This window comes from Cupressus sempervirens, chromosome 9 (assembly GCF_028749045.1).
Source record: "Cupressus sempervirens isolate cs-2001-9-10 chromosome 9, ASM2874904v1, whole genome shotgun sequence".
NCBI lineage: Eukaryota > Viridiplantae > Streptophyta > Pinopsida > Cupressales > Cupressaceae > Cupressus > Cupressus sempervirens.
In genome coordinates this window covers 762,887,059-762,905,676 of record NC_143126.1, presented here as the reverse complement: position 1 = coordinate 762,905,676, position 18,618 = coordinate 762,887,059, and the positions used below count along the sequence as shown (strand labels likewise).

The 18,618-nt window shown below is 33.2% G+C and overlaps 1 protein-coding gene across 3 annotated transcripts; it reads left to right on the top strand.

Moving 5' to 3' along the window:
* The first annotated feature begins 838 nt into the window (after nucleotides 1-838).
* Nucleotides 839-17,008, top strand: LOC149540909 (BTB/POZ domain-containing protein At1g03010-like). 3 transcript variants are annotated; one of them, XM_089801968.1, is made up of 6 exons: nucleotides 1,130-1,225; nucleotides 1,351-1,495; nucleotides 1,640-1,800; nucleotides 10,775-10,841; nucleotides 12,283-13,590; nucleotides 16,258-17,008. In XM_089801968.1, exons 3-6 carry the CDS (start codon nucleotides 1,703-1,705, stop codon nucleotides 16,789-16,791), a joined length of 2,007 nt encoding a protein of 668 aa, XP_089658094.1. In that variant the 5' UTR covers nucleotides 1,130-1,225; nucleotides 1,351-1,495; nucleotides 1,640-1,702; the 3' UTR covers nucleotides 16,792-17,008. The 3 variants fall into 3 exon arrangements, with proteins under 3 accessions (XP_089658093.1, XP_089658094.1, XP_089658096.1); XM_089801967.1 differs by having other exon boundaries at nucleotides 839-1,508; XM_089801970.1 differs by lacking the exons at nucleotides 1,130-1,225; nucleotides 1,351-1,495; nucleotides 1,640-1,800; nucleotides 10,775-10,841 and adding an exon at nucleotides 12,021-12,142.
* The last annotated feature ends 1,610 nt before the right edge of the window (nucleotides 17,009-18,618 follow it).

Genomic DNA, 18,618 nt, shown 5'->3' with positions numbered 1-18,618 from the left:
AACTAAATATTATAAAAAATATCTAGTAAAAAGATATTTTATGAGGTAAAATTAAAAATTAAAAATTAATATATTTCTAAAAAACTAAACTTAAAATTAAAATTAATGATTTAAATAAGCTCATAGTTCTTGACTTATATTTTCAAAAAATAAACTTAAAATTAAAATTAATAATTTAAATAAACTCGTTATAGTTCTTAATTTTAAAAATTCAAAAAGCTCTTTCAAACTTTCACTTTTAAATATATTAAACTCTAAAAAAATTTATTTTTATTTTAAATATTTTAAGACAATTTTGTTTCAAATATATTTGAATTATTTTTCATAGTTAAACTTTAGGCTCATGATGGACATTCCAAAAAAATCTTATGCCTCATTTTTAAAACCAATGAGAGAGGGAAATATCAAATTATTAAAAATATGGATGGAGTTTGATTGGTTGAAAATGTGAAGTTTAATCACTAGTTAGATTATGTTTTTGTTTATAGTTCTTACGACAAAAAAACGTACTAAATTTAATAAGAACGGATTGAGAATCCACATTATCTTTACATACATGAAATAACTAAAATAATCCAATATTCTTAAAAATGTTGTATACATATTTGATATTTGATAATTGATTTATGATATAAATCAGAAAATGACACTATAAAGAATACTCATCATCACACAAAATTGAAAAGTCATTACTATCCTAAACATATGAAATAAGATATTCCTACTACATTTTAACATGCATTTAGTAACACAATGAAAGAACTCGAAAGACTAAATGTGGTAATCCTCCTTCTAACATAATAGATATAAAAGACATCACGTTGAGTCATTTGACGCCTCCGAGTGCATAACAAACAGGAGCAATTTACTCTTTAAAAAGGAAAAGGAGGAGAAAAAGCAAACTTTTGAAAGAGCATCTTGACAAATTTTACTGGTCAGCCAACTTTCATTACCCTCAAAATCTGAAGAAATATGATATTCGCCGAACTTATGCGGAGACATGATTATAAACAAACTCAAAACAATATTTGTGCCGTTATCATTGTGTTTTTGGCCCACCCACAATCCACTAACATGATTGAAATCCTCTTTTTAACTCTTTTGCTGCTCTGCCGCCAGCAAACACACAGTTGAGTTTTCCCCACACACACAAATTTTCTGTCCGCTCACATTAAAACTAATTACGGTTCCATTTCGCTCATTTCATCAGTACATATGAGATCAAGTAAGGTGCTCTGATCATTAATTGCTTTTAGTGCTTTCTTTTCACTGCCCAATGCTCATTCACGCTTTTCAGATCCCCACTAGTTTTGGGGATTTTTCATTTTTACAAACCAGCCTCTTTTTCAGGGTTTTTTCTGAGCACTGAACATAAAGGCCACTGAGAAATGAGATAAACAACATGAAACTCGAAGAAAAAGACTGGAATCCAGGTAGATATTTGGCCTAGAAAAAAGAGGTCAAAAGCTGAAAGGAAATTGGCAGAGCTTTGATGGTGCGCAGTTATGGTACTACTGAACATTGGAATTTGGGTCCCTCGGATGACCCCATTTTTGTACAATTTTGACAATCTGTATCATGCTATGATTATGTTGATCAATATTTGTTTATATGCTCGTTTTCATATGTTTCTGAGCAGATATCTCAAGGAGGAAGGAGGAGGAACAAGTGTCCAAAATCAGATAAATCTTGATATGAGAAAATGGGTGTGATGACTTTGATGAGCGAGAAGCCGAGCATGGCAGCCATCAAGCGGAGCTCCACTCGCTCCACCACCACCATGAAGCGAGCCCATCAATGGTACATCTAATTATCTTCCCTGCCTCCTCCATTTTCATTTCCTTCTCACATAAGATTGCTTTTCTCTACTGGATTGCTGTGTTTCCATCTGAAATGAAGTCTGATCTAGGATTTTTGTGACTTACCTTGTGTTGTCTTGTTGTAACCCATGTCTTTCATGAAACTAGATATAACACTTTGTATGTTTTATTAATGTTACCTCTGAGATACAAACAAGTTTCTAATAAAATCTGCCTAGAACATCAAAGTTTGTGATAAAAATCTGTACAGACCACCTGAGTCACAATCTTCAAAAAGGTGCTACTAATGTCAAAGTTGGGTGATGATAAAATATAGAATGGACCCAATAGATGATATTAGCTCGCACTTTAATACAGCAAATCTGTCAAAAAGATCTGACTGGTTTTAGTAGGTTGCTCAGCGTGGCAACTGAAGCAGTAGATGGATATGTCAAACATATTTTAGAACACGAAGAACTGAAAATTTACATACATCATGCAAAGGTAAATTACAAAGGACAAGTTTAGATCGCAGAAAACTTTTGAAAAATATGAAATTTACCAAATCTTGCACTAATTGTACTGTAGAATCTTGTATCATGTACCAATTGCACTGAAAATGGGTATCCCTTGGACCAACATCAAGCTATTCTACTCTATCTATTTTGTAAATCAGTATTGTTCAGCAAACTAACTCAAATTTCACCATGATTAGTGCTTACATTAGAGCATTAAACCGAATGGGTTTCGTTGTCAAACCTAGATTTCTCCTTGTTGCACAAATTCATTTGACATTTCTTGATGGGTGTTCCCCTGTATTGCTGTTTAACCATGCAATAACATATTGCTTGACTCTGCTTCTGGGCCTTTCCCCATAGCGGAAGTCATCTTGTACAAAATAAAAGACAAGACACAATTAGCAGAAAATCGTTTTTTCCCAAACACCCAAACAACAGAACGGATTGAAAACTAAATGCATTCTTGTAGCATACATTACTGAACCTGGCTGTATAAAGATGTTCATCAGCCTTCTCCTAAAAAGAATAAACCTAGGCTTGGAAAACTAAAATTCATAGCCTCTCATTAAACGAATGGTAGCAATAATCTTGACCCACCCTTCAAATGTGCCAAGGCTATGGCCAAAGTCCATCTTATTGTCGCCTTCATTGGGACAGGGCAGATCCCTTTCTCTGGTACACATGGATCATGAATTTGGGCTTTTATCCTGATTGGCTAGAACAAATCCTTTGCAGGATAAATTGGCGACTTACCATTAAAATACAGGGAAGTTATTTTCTCTTAATGGTTGGATCTGCAGACTGAGAAATCCTCAGATAAAGGGGCTATATTATAATGCTATATATTTATATATATAATTCATTGAAGTTTTAAGGCCACAAGTTCTAATTTCAACAATTTACCATCATACTGCACCAAATCTTGTGGACAATTCGTGCACTTTTTCATAATCGGGCAATTTATGGAAAGGCCAGGCAGCTTTGGACTCTGTGTAGGCTTTCCATGGCAGGTGGTGCAGTTGCACATGGAAGATGGTCATTACCTTCTCAGTATACAAAAACTTTATGTCTCTAGTGCCCTTTCATGCTTATCAATTTGGAGGCTTTTCCTTCAACTTTCATTGTCAATTCACCGGAGCCTTGCAATCTTGCCATGTTTTCTCTGTAAACAAAGCTGGTCCATGCATTGTGGCATTTGTTCCTTAGCCAAAACATACAGATGGTGTTTGGAACTGCGTGAAGAAAGCGTGGAAATCATAAAAAGTTTGTGTTTTTGTTGCGAATGAGAAGTAACTGTCTGAAACCAACCAAAATCTTCCCTATAATGATTCACGACCCGCAGCTTTCAGAAATGAACAAAGGATAGCTTTTTAGCCAACTATTCAGTGAACGGTGAGACACGGCATGAGCGGGTGAGGGAACAAGATTGAGACATCAGAGTGCGGAGTGGAGAATGTTTAGACATCTGTCAGATCATTTCCCAATTCCAGCCGGGTGGTTTTTTCCTTCTGAGGGTATACTTTTTAGCTTTGAATTTGACGGCCGATGTGCCTGTCAAAAAGAAACCGTCTCCGGAAATAGTCACAATTTTTTTGATGTGAATAGTGTGTTGTTTTGGAGTTTTTTTTTTGATTTGATAGGTAACATTATTTATATTATATTGATATTAAAGAGAGATTACAATATATGTGGTATGGCTATATACCTTACTGCCATAAATCTACTCATCTGATGGCCATACATATGACATTACAAAAAGTTAAGAGTATTAACACTCTGCCAAAAGCCTAGACCTCCCAACCTAGATATAAAAAATCAAAGACAAACAGAATCAAAGATGTTTGCATGCAAACGTCTTTGTCTCCACCATCATCTGTCGCTACTCCTTAAACCAGCGTGCTACTTCCTCATGTGTAAATGTTGGCATTGAGCAATCATCCATCACCGAAATCCCATGCCTCACCCAACGACACTTGCAATTGTGATCCCCCTGTTCTTCAAGAAGCAAGGCATCCACCCAGACTCCTTTTGATGTGGAAGCTCCATTCTCCTACTGATTCTTCTTCACGAGTTGGTAACACAATGGTTGCCCTGGAGCAAGCATGCTCTTTCTCGATGTAGCCTTCATCAAGCCTTGCTTGCTCTTAGCTGACACCCAAATTCGCCCAAGCAGAAAATCCACAATCTTTCTCCAACCCTGCTCTGCCTTTGGGAGATGCATTCCTTGTGGATTTGTAGAGGACCACACTACCAATGGTTGGACAGACGATTCCCCACCACCAACCAGTCTCCAAGGCTCCTCTCCCATCTCTACACCACACCCAAGACATCACGTTCAATAATATCCTCCAACCTCAAAAGCCACTGCATATCCACACAATCAACAACTACACAATGACCCTCCTTTGTTTTCCCCACCAATAGTGCTAGTGCCAAAAATAGAGACGCCATGTCCAGGTTTGATCATCGCTTCCAATATGCATCCAGGTACTTTGGCCCAAACATCTACTAAACTCTCTCCAAGAATTCTGGATCATCAAACACAAATATGTTCTTAAGGCACCAAACAATGATTTTGCCCTCGTAAGTCTACGTTTGATTCTCAGAGCCTAAAGCAATATTAGCCTCCATTTATGTTGCCTTTGAAAAGTGTTGAGTTTGGCTTGTCTTCTGCATGAATTTAATGTGCTTGGAACTCTCTGGAAACAAGCTAATGTCGGAGTAACGAAAAATGATTTCACACAAGTTGACACGCGCGAAGGATTGGGATCTCTACATGCTGTAAAATGATAAATGCCATCGGTGGAAGGAGTCATGATGCCTTCCCCCAAAAAAAATCGGTCAAGATGTAATTGTTTTAATTTTTAATGTTGGCCAAGGTAATTTTTTTTCTCTCTTTAATCTAATACAAGGTGGTAGGTCCTCAAAAATTTCATTCTGAGAACCCATTGCTGCATTTGTGTCCATGTTAGCCAACATATCTGCCACCCTGTTCGCTTCTTAGAATGTATGGGAAACCTTGAAGTCTTCAAATTCCATTAGTAAACATTTGATCTATTGAATATATTTATCAAGGTGAAAAACCTCCATCTTCCCTTTCTTAATGCCATTTATGATAATCTTTGAGTCCCCTTCCAAATGGACTCTTCTAATGCCTAATTTGGTTCCTATGACAAGAGCCTCTTCCACTGCAAAACATTAAGCACATTATTCATGCTATCCTGTAGACATTTTTCCATTAAGGTGAGAGTATTACCTTTGTAATCTCTTGCTACACAACCACACCCCGAGACCCCCGGGTTTCCTCTAGGCACCTTGTTGAAGTTAATTTTAACCCATCTTACCTCTAATGGTGTCCAACAAACCTTTCCCCTATTTTGAATAGAATTAACCTTACCAAGCCCATGAATAGGCTGAAAAGGGTTTGTGGTAACCAGCGTGACTTGAACCGAAGTTGATGCGTAGCACCGGGATCATTAGCCTACCACTACACCTCACGACTTGCCTTCACACCAACTCGGCCATTCACTCACCCTTATTATTATTATTAATATTGGATTTAGTGTGATAAAATTGTACTCATTAAAGTTCAAACTCTTGTGAGATCATTGTGGTCAAGAGATCAGTCTTAGCTAATTCAACTAGCACAACTAGTTTTAGTGACGATATGTTCCTCGATCATGACATGATCCATCTACTAAGTTATCGCCTAAGATCATCTCATAGATGACTTTGATGATGTCGATGCTCATGAGATATTGACAAGATATGGACTACTTTAATGCAATAGATATTTATGAGCCATTAACTTGTCTAAAATGCATTTGAATAGGATTGTGCTTCCATATCAAATGGCAAAACAAGTCTCTTGATGACTTAAAAATCTATAATGAAAAATAAAAATGTCTTGACAAACAATTTGATACAAGTTAAGTATATTCATTTTTTTTTTGTTTTTTGATAAGGGATAATAAAATATTATTGATTAGGCAAGAGCGTACAACACAACGGTAAATTCTGAACCTCTTAATTGGGGGGTCTTGGGTTTGAATCTACTCAAGCTTAACTAACAATAAAAAATAATTAACTAAGACAAATAATAATAATTAACCTTGGCTTCGGCCTCTTATTGATAATAAATAAATAAATAAATGATATATTGTCATAAGTTGGGATATTATAGCCTTGAAATAGGCCGCAACAAATCCATAAATTTTGAAACTATATAATCCCTCCATTGAACTTGTTAATTAACCATGAAATTTAAAAGTACAATTTTAAAAAGCTTACTGCCATTTACATCAGCATATAGCTGAAGTGTAGAAAGAATTATAGATTTTAAAAATCATATTACTGAAAATTAATTTTGTGTTGTTTAATCTTTTAAAAACTCCAGTGGAAAGACAAACATAAAATTAAAGAGAAACATATGAATTCTATTTTTTTCTTGAAAAACTTTTACAATGCGAAATTCTAGATTTGCATATTATAACCTTATAGTAGGTCAGATTAAATCAAAGAAAAACATGTTTATTTTGTTTAATGTCTTTTTTTCAAACAAAATCTGGAACTATATAATGTGTGCATTGAACTTGTTAATTATGTAATTTGTGGATCTCTGAATCTAAAAATGAAGAATCTATCCATTGTAATAATCTAAAACTAAAAGTGGAATACTTATTGACTCTAAGAAAATACACTCAGTTGTAATCACAACCTTATTCTAGTGCCCAAACATAAGCCATATTGCAAATTATAAGACAAAACAAATCTAGATAATTAAAAATATTGTTCAAACCCATAAGTTGGAGAAATAAGAAAACTACTTGAATGATGAAATATAGATTTAGGCTAAAAACTATAATGAAACATAATGAAAATGATTGATTGTATGTTTGTTTTTCCCCTTCACTCTTTAGAAGAACATGCTTCTTTAAAAACAAACCTCCAAAAAATCTTATTAAATATTAATTAATAGACATTCTAATATTTCATCTAGTGCAACCAAAATAATCTTATTTAATAGATATTCTAATATTTCATAGTGCAACCAAAATAATCTTATTTAATAGATATTGTAATATTTCATAGACCCCCTTAGTTTATCTATCACAATTTACAAAGTCACAACGATGTAGATTTATGACACGTAACCATTCATTTAATCAAAGAATAAAGGAAAGACAAAGTGGGTTCTTTTAAGGGCAAAAACCTTATGTGAAAGATTAGTGATCAGAATAGAACAACAACATGGGTTTACAAAGATAACAACAAATTGGAAACAGAGACAACGAGGGCCTACAAACATGAAGGCAAGGGGTTGTGATTTGAATAAAAGATTGAGAATAAAACAACAACAAAATTCACCCAAAAATAAATAAATAAATTTCAAAAGGCGAATTGCATGCTATTTGTGAACAAGTTTTAGTCACCAATGCCCTTCTTTTGGATGAGAGATACAGTGGTTCGATCTTTGATGTATGTTTCATCGCTGAGATCAGATTTGTTCAAGGAATGGGAAGGCATGCATGAAAATTCATGGAGGTAGGAGGTAAGGAAATAAATGGTATATTGTAATGAAACTTCTCATACAACTCAATGTAAGGTGGGAATATTTTATAGAAATAGTTTCCAAAACTTTCTAATTAGTAACTAGAAAGATTCTATAATGAAAAATTACTTGGAATTTAAATTGAAGGAAATTTTGAAACTTTCTCATTCGTAATTTTAGCTTTATGAGAAAATAGAAAACCGACATAAAGTGGAGAAGTCTGACAAAAATTTTGATATAAAAATTAAATCCGTAGAGCTTAATTATTGATGAAAAAATCAAGACAATTGTTATTAAAAATATTTTGATTTATCTTCTTAATTGATATGTACATATGTATATGCCCACAAAGATATTTTTGTTTATAATCACTAAATGCCTTTTATCTATCTATCTATATATCAATGTGTGTGTGCATAGATACACATAGATATATATTTATACATGTACAAATAAGTATATACAATTTGACACATTGCCCTTAGTAATTGATTAGTAATCTTTTCATCATAAAGTTCAAAAAATGCATCAACTTAAAATATTTGTGATATTCTTTTAATAGATATTTTAATCATAATATTATTAGAAAATATTTGTGATTTTTTTTTAATCGATATTTGAATCATATTATTATTAGACTAATGATGCATTATAGAGGACAATTTGAACTATTAACCAACACATTATGTCTAATAATATTTTAAACAAATACAATTAAAATTTTTTATTATTTTAAATTTTTTTTTTTAAATTTTCAATTTAATAAATAAATTTAAAGTACAATATTATAATAGAAAAATTAAAATATCAAGTTAGAATATTTCTTTTGTTAATGAGAATATAATCATAGATGGAATGAAAAACTTAAAGTAATTTTTATTAGATGAAATTTTTATATAAATCTATTAATTGTAGCTCCTTAAAATGTGTAGAGTAATTCATTTCTTTTTATATCTATACCTTGTATCAACAACACTTATTGTTGATAGGGTCATATGAACTAGTAAAAACCTTTCAAATTTACAAATAGATCTATTGACCACTTCTAACATTCTCATAAAAAAAATATATCAATTAAGAGATATATAATTATTTTACCAAAAATATTTTAACTTATTAATAACAACAAGAATGAACTATAAAAATATAGAACATATTATGTATATACTTCTAATCCAAACAGGAATGAACTATTAAAACATTAAAAAAATAATTTATATACACCTAATCTGAAATAGAAGTAATGAACACACTAGGTAGGACCTCCCTCCCACTTAAACATCCATAATTAGATTTTGCTTTAACCAAAGTAGGTAGGATATAATTAAAATTAGTAAAAATGGTTGGATATTTATAATTATTGTCAGTGTTTTAATCTCTTGATGATGTGGGCTCCATATGTCGTTTAAGGAATGGTAGGAATGACAAGCTCTAATGATTTTAGATCATGCAAAATTAAAGCATCTAAGTTCGATGATTTAAAATTGGAACAAGTTTTCCAACTTATAATTGGTTACAATGGGTAACTTGGATACCACGAAATCTAAACATTATGTCATACACTAAGCCTAAGGAACTAAACTTGCATGGTACAAAGTTAATTTCATAGTTTATATGAAAAGCATTTAGCATCACCATAAGTCAATTACTAGAAGCAAAGCACACAATTATCCTCTTCCACTGATTTTCTAATAATTATAAATGTCATTGTCAAAAAATTACTTTGGCTCTATTGTTGGCTTCATCAATCTTATTGCTGAACTTTGAATTTAAGATCTTGAATCTATATGTCCTCCTCATTACAAGCACATTTGTGCAATATATACATTCAATTTCATACTGTCTACATGTTATGACACCACTATATGTTTTACAAGATGTTACAAAGTTTGTTAGAACATACTTTGAAGTAGCTTAGTAAATTATTTTCTTATAATTGGATCTACTACACAAATATCTAACTCATGTAATTATATCATTCGATTATTTGTAAAAAAATTAAATAATAATAATAACAATAATAATAATAATACAAAATATTGATCTAATAGATAAGCACATGCCAATAGTGATTATGGTGTGATACACTTACCTTTAATTAAATATGTTAAAGAATTAATAGTTATTAAATTACATTGTAGAAGAGATTGACTTACGAACAGATATATGTACATATTTATCTAATAGTTACTCTCACATATTACATGAATCACATTGTGTTAGATAGGACCATCACTAATATATGTCTTGGTGTCTATGATATTTTTGAACATTTTAGCATTGAAAACATTTGTCTTAGATTCTTAACTAAAAAATTGAGACATTCTACAATTTAACATATCATAGTACTTATTCACATTCTACAATTCTCTGATGATGTTTATAAAGGGGAACTTTTTATTATTATTTGAAATAATGTTTTAGGATCGATCATCTGAATAGTAGGAGCCCCATAAATCAGATATTTCATAATATAATATTATTTTGATATACTATTTAAAAATAGTTTAAATAGACCTAAATATACACAGATTACTGAATTTTCGTCTTTCAAATTAGATTAAGAAATATGAAATACAGAGCATATAATATGCACACCTAAATTAATAACCAGAGTACTCAATCCTACGGTAACAGAAATTTTAAGATAACTGAAGGCAGTAATTTGCACAGGTGCAAAAGGAAAATTAACATTTCGGGAAAGAAGGTTAAAATCATTTTATGCATAATTCCACGCTCAATCTACATATCCCCAAGTATGTTTTGTTATATAAAGCCCATTTCTTGAAGACACTCGAACACACAACACCAACCTCCATTGCCATCTCTGTTTTTTCATTGCATTTGGCTCTCTGCCAACTTCATTTGAAAATGTCTGAGCTCAGAATTTGAAATGCTTGTGACAGGCTCCTCTCCGACGTTCCAAGCGACATTTCCATAGAAGTAGGAGAAACTACGTTTGCTCTCCATAAAGTAAGTCTCTGCTTCAACTCCTATTTGAGAATTCAATTTATGCAAATTATCTGCTTGATATCTCATTTGGGCATTCAATTTGTGCAAGCATTTCCTGGAAATCTCATTTGGGCATTCAATTTGTGCAAGCATTTCCTTGAAATCTCATTTGGGCATTCAATTTGTGCAAGCATCTCGTTGAAATCTCATCTGGGAATTCAATTCATGTAGATCTCTGATCCAAATTTCATTTGGGCATTCAATTTGTATAATTTTTTGTTCAAAGTTTTATTTGAGCATTCAATTTATGCAATTTTCTGTTTTGGAATCTTATTTGGAAATTAATTTTTCTCTCTTTTATCATTTTTTTCCAATTCTCTGGTTAAACTCTTTTTAAGGCACTCAGATTCTATAATTCTCTACTTCAACTTTTATTTGGACATTCTCTCATTGAAATCTTATTTGGAAATCTGCTTGAATTCTTATTTTGACATCCAATTTGTACAATTCTTGTTTCAAACTCTTATTTGAACATTCTCTACTTGAAATCTCATGTGAACAATTTGTGTAATTCTCTGTTTGAATTCAAGTGAACATTCCATTTGTGCACTTCTCTGCTTGAACTCTTATTCGGGTATACATTTTGTGCAATTTTATGTTTGAGATCTTATTTGGATATTCAATTCGTACAATTATATGTTTGAACTCTAATTTGAACATTTAATTTTAACATTTCTGTGAATTAACTTTTAGTTGGACATTCAAATTCTCCTCTGCTTTTAACCCTTATTTGGAAATTCTCCTATTGATATTCAATTTGTGCAATTCTCTACTTGATCTTTTATTTGGATATTCAATTTATGTAATTCTCTGTTTGACTCTTATTTGACCATTCAATTTCTATACTTCTCTGCTTGAACTCTTTTTGAACATTCAATTTGTGTACTTCTCTGTTTGAACTCTTATTTGAACATTCAATTTCTGTATTTATCTGCTTCAACTCTTCGTATTCAATTTGTACAATTTAATGCTTTATTTGAATATTCAGTTTGTTTTATTCTTTATTCGAGATCTTATTTAATCATTCAATTCGTACATTTGTCTGATTAAACTCTGATTTGACCATTCATTTTACATTTCTCTGTCTGAACTCTTACTTAAGCATTGAAGTTCTGCAATTTTTCCATAAATCAATTCTTATTTGAACATTCTCTGTTAATCTTGTTTGAACAACCTGAACTCTTATTTAGGCATTCAATCTGTCCAATTCTTTCCTTGACCTTCAATTTATACAATTCATCCAATGCGTGCACCTTTAATTTGTACAATTATTTCCTTTGAACTCTTATCTGAACATTCAAATCTGCACCCTTATTTGGGCATTCAATTTTTGCAATCCTCTGCATTCAATTTTCCATAAAAAAATCCAATCATAGATAACACATTTCCGTTCACTGTGCAGTTCCCTCTGGTATCCAAAAGCGGGCGGATCCGAAAACAATTAGCAGAATCAAGAGAATCGAGCAAAGTCCATCTCCAAGACATGCCAGGAGGAGCAGAGGCACTAGAAGTGGCAGCAAAGTTCTGCTACGGAGGCAACCCAGAAATCACACCCCTAAACGTAGCCATGCTCAGATGCGCCGCAAGCTACCTTGAAATGACGGAGCACTACACAAACTCAAGCCTTGAAACACGCACAGAGAACTTCCTGAAAGAATCAATCTTCACCAGCCTCTCGGACTCAGTCACAGTCCTCTACACCTGCGAAAGCCTTCTCCCCTTCGCAGAGGACCTCAAGATCATATCCAGATGCATCGAAGCCATCACATCCGCCGCATCAAACGAACAGCTCAGAAGGGGGCTTTCCAGGCTCACAGCCAGCGGAAACCAATCCGAATGGCCTTCATCTCAAGAACATCAAAACCACCAATCCACAAAACTCTCACCATGGCCTTCATCTCAAGACCCACAAACCCACCAATCCACAAACTTCTCATCAGATTCATGGTGGGGAAAAGAGCTAGCGATCCTGAACATCCACATGTTTCAACGGGTGGTCACGGCCATGAAATCCAAGGGCCTGGGCAACGACATCATCGGCGGAGCCCTGATGCACTACGCCAAGCACAATCTCGAACCCCCAAATCCAAATCGACCCACATTGGAGAAAAAGAGCATTGTGGCGAGCAACGATTGTGGGGATCAACGATTCAGAATGAAATCGACATTGGAGGAGCGAGAGAAGCGTTGCGTGGTGGAGACGGTGGTGAGTTTGCTTCCGCCGGAGATGAAGACGATTCCGATGAGTTTCATTTCGTGGCTGCTCAGGGCGGCCACCATGCTCAACATCGGGGCTTCCTTCAGAACGGAGCTTGAACGGCGTTTTGGGCGACGGCTGCAGGAGGCGAGCGTAGAGGAGCTGCTGGTGCCGGCGTATGCGTCGTACAAGTACGAGGGGCACACGCTCTATGATACGGAAGTCGTGCTGCGGATCGCGGGGAACTTCTTTGGGTTTTTGGAGGAGGAGGAAGAAGAAGAGGAGGAGGATGGAATGGGGTTTGATTCAGATGGAATGGGGTTCCGGTCGCCTGGTCGTAAACAGAATGGGAGAGTGTTGCAGGTTTGTAAGGTTGTGGATGATTATGTTGCAGAGGTAGCAGGGGATTGGAATCTGTCGGTTGCTGCATTCACTGCATTGGTGGAGGCCGTGCCTGAGCATGCCCGGATCGTCCATGATGGTCTTTATCGAGCCATCGACATCTTTCTCAAGGTGTGTCACATTCTACTTACCGTGTCAAATTTCTGTTTTCTAATTGTTTCCTTCATTTTATGCTGGTTTGTGGACTATGGTGGAATTGTTCCTTTCATTTAATGCTGGATTATGGAGAATGGTTTGTTTCAATTATGACGATTATAGAGTATGGTCGAAACCAATTCAACTTCAGTCAAAAGTGAAAACATCCATATTTCACATTGTCTATTTCTCATGTAAATTCAAATTACAGTCTCGGTCTCTTTCAAATACTGCATTCTATGTTCTAATTTTTAAGTTTGGTGACTGATCTCAAATCTTACCCATTCTTAAGTTTTGGTTTATTTAGCATATTCAGTTGAAACTACATGCTTGAGCAATTAAGTTTTTACAAATTTTTGCTACTTTGGATTATGATTTGTTTATAAGGCTAAAATGAAATTAACACTCCTGAATAACACACTGTCTTTCTTTTATTTCATGATGAATTATGAAGTATGGCTCAAAATTTTGATGATGAAAAGTATCACATTTAGTTCCAATCAAAAGTGAAGAAGATCTAACATTTCATATTGTTTACTTTTTTTTAATACATAATTTTAAGTTACCCTTTCATATAGTCCATTTTACGTTCTAATTTTTAAGCTTGCGGGCTCATCTCAAATCATACCTGTTCTTAATTTTTGATTTATTTAGTAGACTGATTGGAAACTACATTCTTGAATAACTATGTTTTGACAAATTTTGCGGACTCGTCTACAATTATTACTCTTGAACAACATACTGTGAGCTATGGTTTGTTTATGAGGCTAATATGAAATTACCACTCTTGAACACCACACACAATGTTTCTTTTATTTAATGATGGATTGTGAAGTATGGTAAAACATATAGATGATGAAAAGTATCACATTTAGTTCCAATGAAAAGTGAAAAAGATGAACATTTCACATTGCTTTATCTCTTGCCTAAAATCAAAGTGCAAGTCTCTCTCAAATAGCGCATTCTATGTTTTGATTCTCAAGTTACTTTGCTAATCTTAAAACATACTTATTTTTGAGTTTTGCTTTGTGTAGCAAAGTCATTTGAAACCATACTCTTGAACAATAGACACTAAGCTTTGACTAGTTTTACAAACTGATATGAGATTACACTCTCTTGAACAACATACTTTGAGCTATGACTTGCTTTTGAGCCTAAAATGAAATTACCACTCTTGAACAACATGCTAAGTTTTGATCTTTTTAACTGGCCAATCTAAAATCATGCTCTTGAACAATGCACTCTTAGGGCTTGTTTGGTTGCAAGAGTAGGAATGGAGAATATGAATGCAATATCGGGAATAAGAATGACTATTCCAATAACAACTATTTTTTGGAATGGGTATGAGTTCATTTTAGAGGCAAAATGGGAATATGTATTCCTTTTCCCTATTCCAATTGACGAACCAAATGGAAAATAGAAAACGTATTTCAAATTTTCTATTCCTATTCTAGCAACCAAATAGGCCCTTAAAATTTGATTCGTTTAGCTGACTCATTTGACATTACAATATTGAACAATGTGAACTAAGCTTTGATTTGTTTAGTAGGCTCATTTGAAATCACACTCTTGAACAACACACACTTTTAAGTTTTGATTCATTTATTAGGCTCGTTTGAAATCACGCTCTGGTATGTCATACTCTAAGGTTTGACTTATTTAGTTGGCTCAACTGAAATCACATTCTTAAGCTTTAACTTGTTTTTTTGGTTCAACTAAAATCACACTCTTCAACACCAACCTCTAATCTTTTGCTCATTTCACTAGCTCATTAAAATTCACACTTTTGAATGAAAGAATCTAACCTTTGGCTCATTTAACCAACATATTTGAAATCATGCTCTTGACCATCATGCTCTTAGCTTTTACTTGTTTAATTATCTCATTTGAAGTCATAGTCTTGAATAATACACTCCAAGATTTGACTCATTTAGCTGATCCATTTGAAATGACACACTTCAACAACACACTCTAGCCTTTGGCTCATTTAGCTAACTCACTTGAAATCACATTCTACCATTTGTCTCATTTAGTTGAAATTAGACTCTCAAGCATCACACTCTAAAGCTTTGATTTTCTTAGCCAACAGTTCATTTAAAATCACCCTGATAAGTGGGTCCTATTGGAGAAGCTAGTGTGATTTCAAATGAGCCACTTAAGTAACCCTCTTGAACAACATGCACTAAGTTTTGACTCATTTGTGAGTAGGCTCTTGAATGATGTACTCTAAGATTTGATTCATTTACATTTACTTGGTGCATTTGAAATCACATGACACACTCTAAGCTTTGACTTGTTTAAGTAGCTCATTTGAAATCTTACTCTTGAACAACACACTCTAAGCTTTAACTCATTTAGCTGAAATTATGCTCTTGAGATCACACTATATTTGATTCGTTTAGTTGATTCATCTAACATTGCACTAATAGTTGGGTTCTGTTAGAGAAGTTAATGTGATTTTAGATAATACACTTAATCAAATGAGGACTTAGAGTGTGTCGTATAAGCTTGTCCATGTTTATACTATGATTTTTTCATCAAAATTGTTATGTAAAGTCTACTACTTATTATTTCAATTTATTGTTTTCTTTTTGTTTCTTTTGAAGTAAGATTAGATTTGATTGTTTCCCATATTTTATGCAGGCACATCCAACAATTAAAGATGGAGAACGTAACAAGCTTTGTAAGTTACTTGATTGTCAGAAGCTATCTCATGAAGCCTGTACTCATGCAGCACAAAATGAGCGTCTCCCGGTGCAATTAGCTATTCAAGTCCTCTATTATGAACAGCTCAAACTTCGTTCTGCAATGAATGCAGATCATCATCACCATTATCCTCATTGGCACCATCACCATCTACACCACAGTGAAGCACCTAGTGCCACTATTTCTCCACGAGATAACTATGCTTCTGTACGAAGAGAAAATAGAGAGCTGAAGCTGGAAGTGACACGAATGAGAATGCGTTTAACAGATCTGGAGAAGGACCATGTTTCCATGAAACAAGATCTTGTCAAACCAACCCCCACATACAAACTATTGCATTCATTCTCTAAAAAGATGAGCAAACTAAACTCACTCTTTCGTCCTAAAGACAATGCTACTAATCCTCTTTTACTCAACCAGAATCACAATAATGCCTTCTTGTCTAGAAGGAGGCGTCATTCTGTATCGTAGCACATGAATTGACTTCCCTTATAAATTAGGTAGTTAGTACATGGAGAGTTTGTATCTAAAATTTGACTAGGTTACAATATTGTGTTAGATTTATTGAAAATTTGAGCCTAGAACTTTGAGGCTTAAGCTTATCTCATCAACCATGATATTTACTTGTGTTATTAGTATGTACGTATCAAATATTATTGAACTTTGAGGCTTAAGTTTATCTCATCAATCATGATGTTTACTTGTGTTATTAGTATGCACGTATCAAATATTGTTGTACTTGTATGGTTAAACTATTAATATGAAAGTTTTATTGTAAATTATCAATATTCTATGTTCAAATGAACTTGTGTAGTTTTAGTACTATGGTCAAATCTCATGTCAATGTCTTATAATTTATCTTGTTACATTTTTTAAGGTTTAAATTAAATATTTTCGTATAATTTTTTGGTGAATGCTTGTGATATGGTATAACTAATGATAGAAATTTTGAATACAATTTGGGTAAAATATTCTATTAGATGTGTAAATAATTAGATTGATGTATTACTATTTTATATTATAAAAGTATATTTATGTTTTTAATGTTACATGATAAGTCGTCATGTGACTAGGAGGATGTTGAGTGAGAAATATCACATAACAACACATATGTTAGTTGCAATAATTATAGTTCTTTGTAAAGACTAAAATTATTAACACAATGCCACACAAGAAATAAGGTAAATTTTTATTCAAGTCGAACAATAGTCATAGTTTTTCAAGTCACTAAGACTAGTCAACATAAAATAGTCCATTCCATTCATAAGATAGATACAATAAATCAATCCAAGATGTCAAATAAAATCAATAACCAAATCTACAATGCAACATGATATCAACCATACTATTGATCATACACTGTGAGTATCAAATACAATAAATAATGTTGACCAAACATATTGTGCATCAGTATATCATGTGAATAAATCATATACATGTATGCATTTTCAAGTATAAGACCATAAGGTCAAAATGAACAAGTAACAAATATGCCATTGAATAACTATCCATTTACATGATATAGTCTCTTGACCCATTGGACAAATTTCTATCCACAAATCTCAAAATGGAAGGTGGTCTAGGTGCTTTTACTACCCAACCATAGAGTGGTTAAAGCTCCCCCGAGACTCATCTTGAAAATGAGAGCAAACCGACCCAACTAGACACTAGTGGATTAGAAGGAATATGATGCAACTTTGAAACTAGTTACTTTTCACGTATGCCTAAGAAGAAATAATAACATATGTGGTAGAGAGAATCGAACATGGTATACAACCATCATATTTATGAAAACACATGCAACATAGCTTTAACCAAAGAATTTATATATACTAAAGTTCCACTAGTAGCTAAAAGAACATTATTTTTACCCTTCTCTAATTTTCTCACATTTAACACTTGTCCGTAATAGCTAAAAAGAAAAAAATACATAAAGCACATAATAATTTTCTTTTCCTACTTCATTTATCTCTAAATACTCGTGTACTCATAAATCATAAACTTCAAATATAAAGCATGTTTAACTTTTGTTTCTACAAAATATAATCCATAATCTAAAATATGTGAACATGTGCTTTCTAGCTATTTTCCTCAAGGTTGATAATGAATGTATATAGATTAATTAGGATCCATATAATAATAATAATAATAATAATAAAATTACAGTTTCTAGGTACGTGTACTTCTGCTTACGATTTTCATCAATAATAAAATATTCACTAGGGTTTTATAGAATTTTCACATAATTGAAAAAAATTGCCAATAAAATAAAAATTTTTCCTACTCAAAAAATTATAG

Coding starts and splice junctions, on each gene's coding strand:
- LOC149540909 (XM_089801967.1), top strand. CDS start 1,703: ATGGGTGTGATGACTTTGATGAGCGAGAAGCCGAGCATGGCAGCCATC. Junction 1,801..10,774: donor ATGAAGCGAGCCCATCAATG/GTACATCTAATT, acceptor TGCTTGTGACAG/GCTCCTCTCCGACGTTCCAA. Junction 13,591..16,257: donor CCATCGACATCTTTCTCAAG/GTGTGTCACATT, acceptor TATTTTATGCAG/GCACATCCAACAATTAAAGA.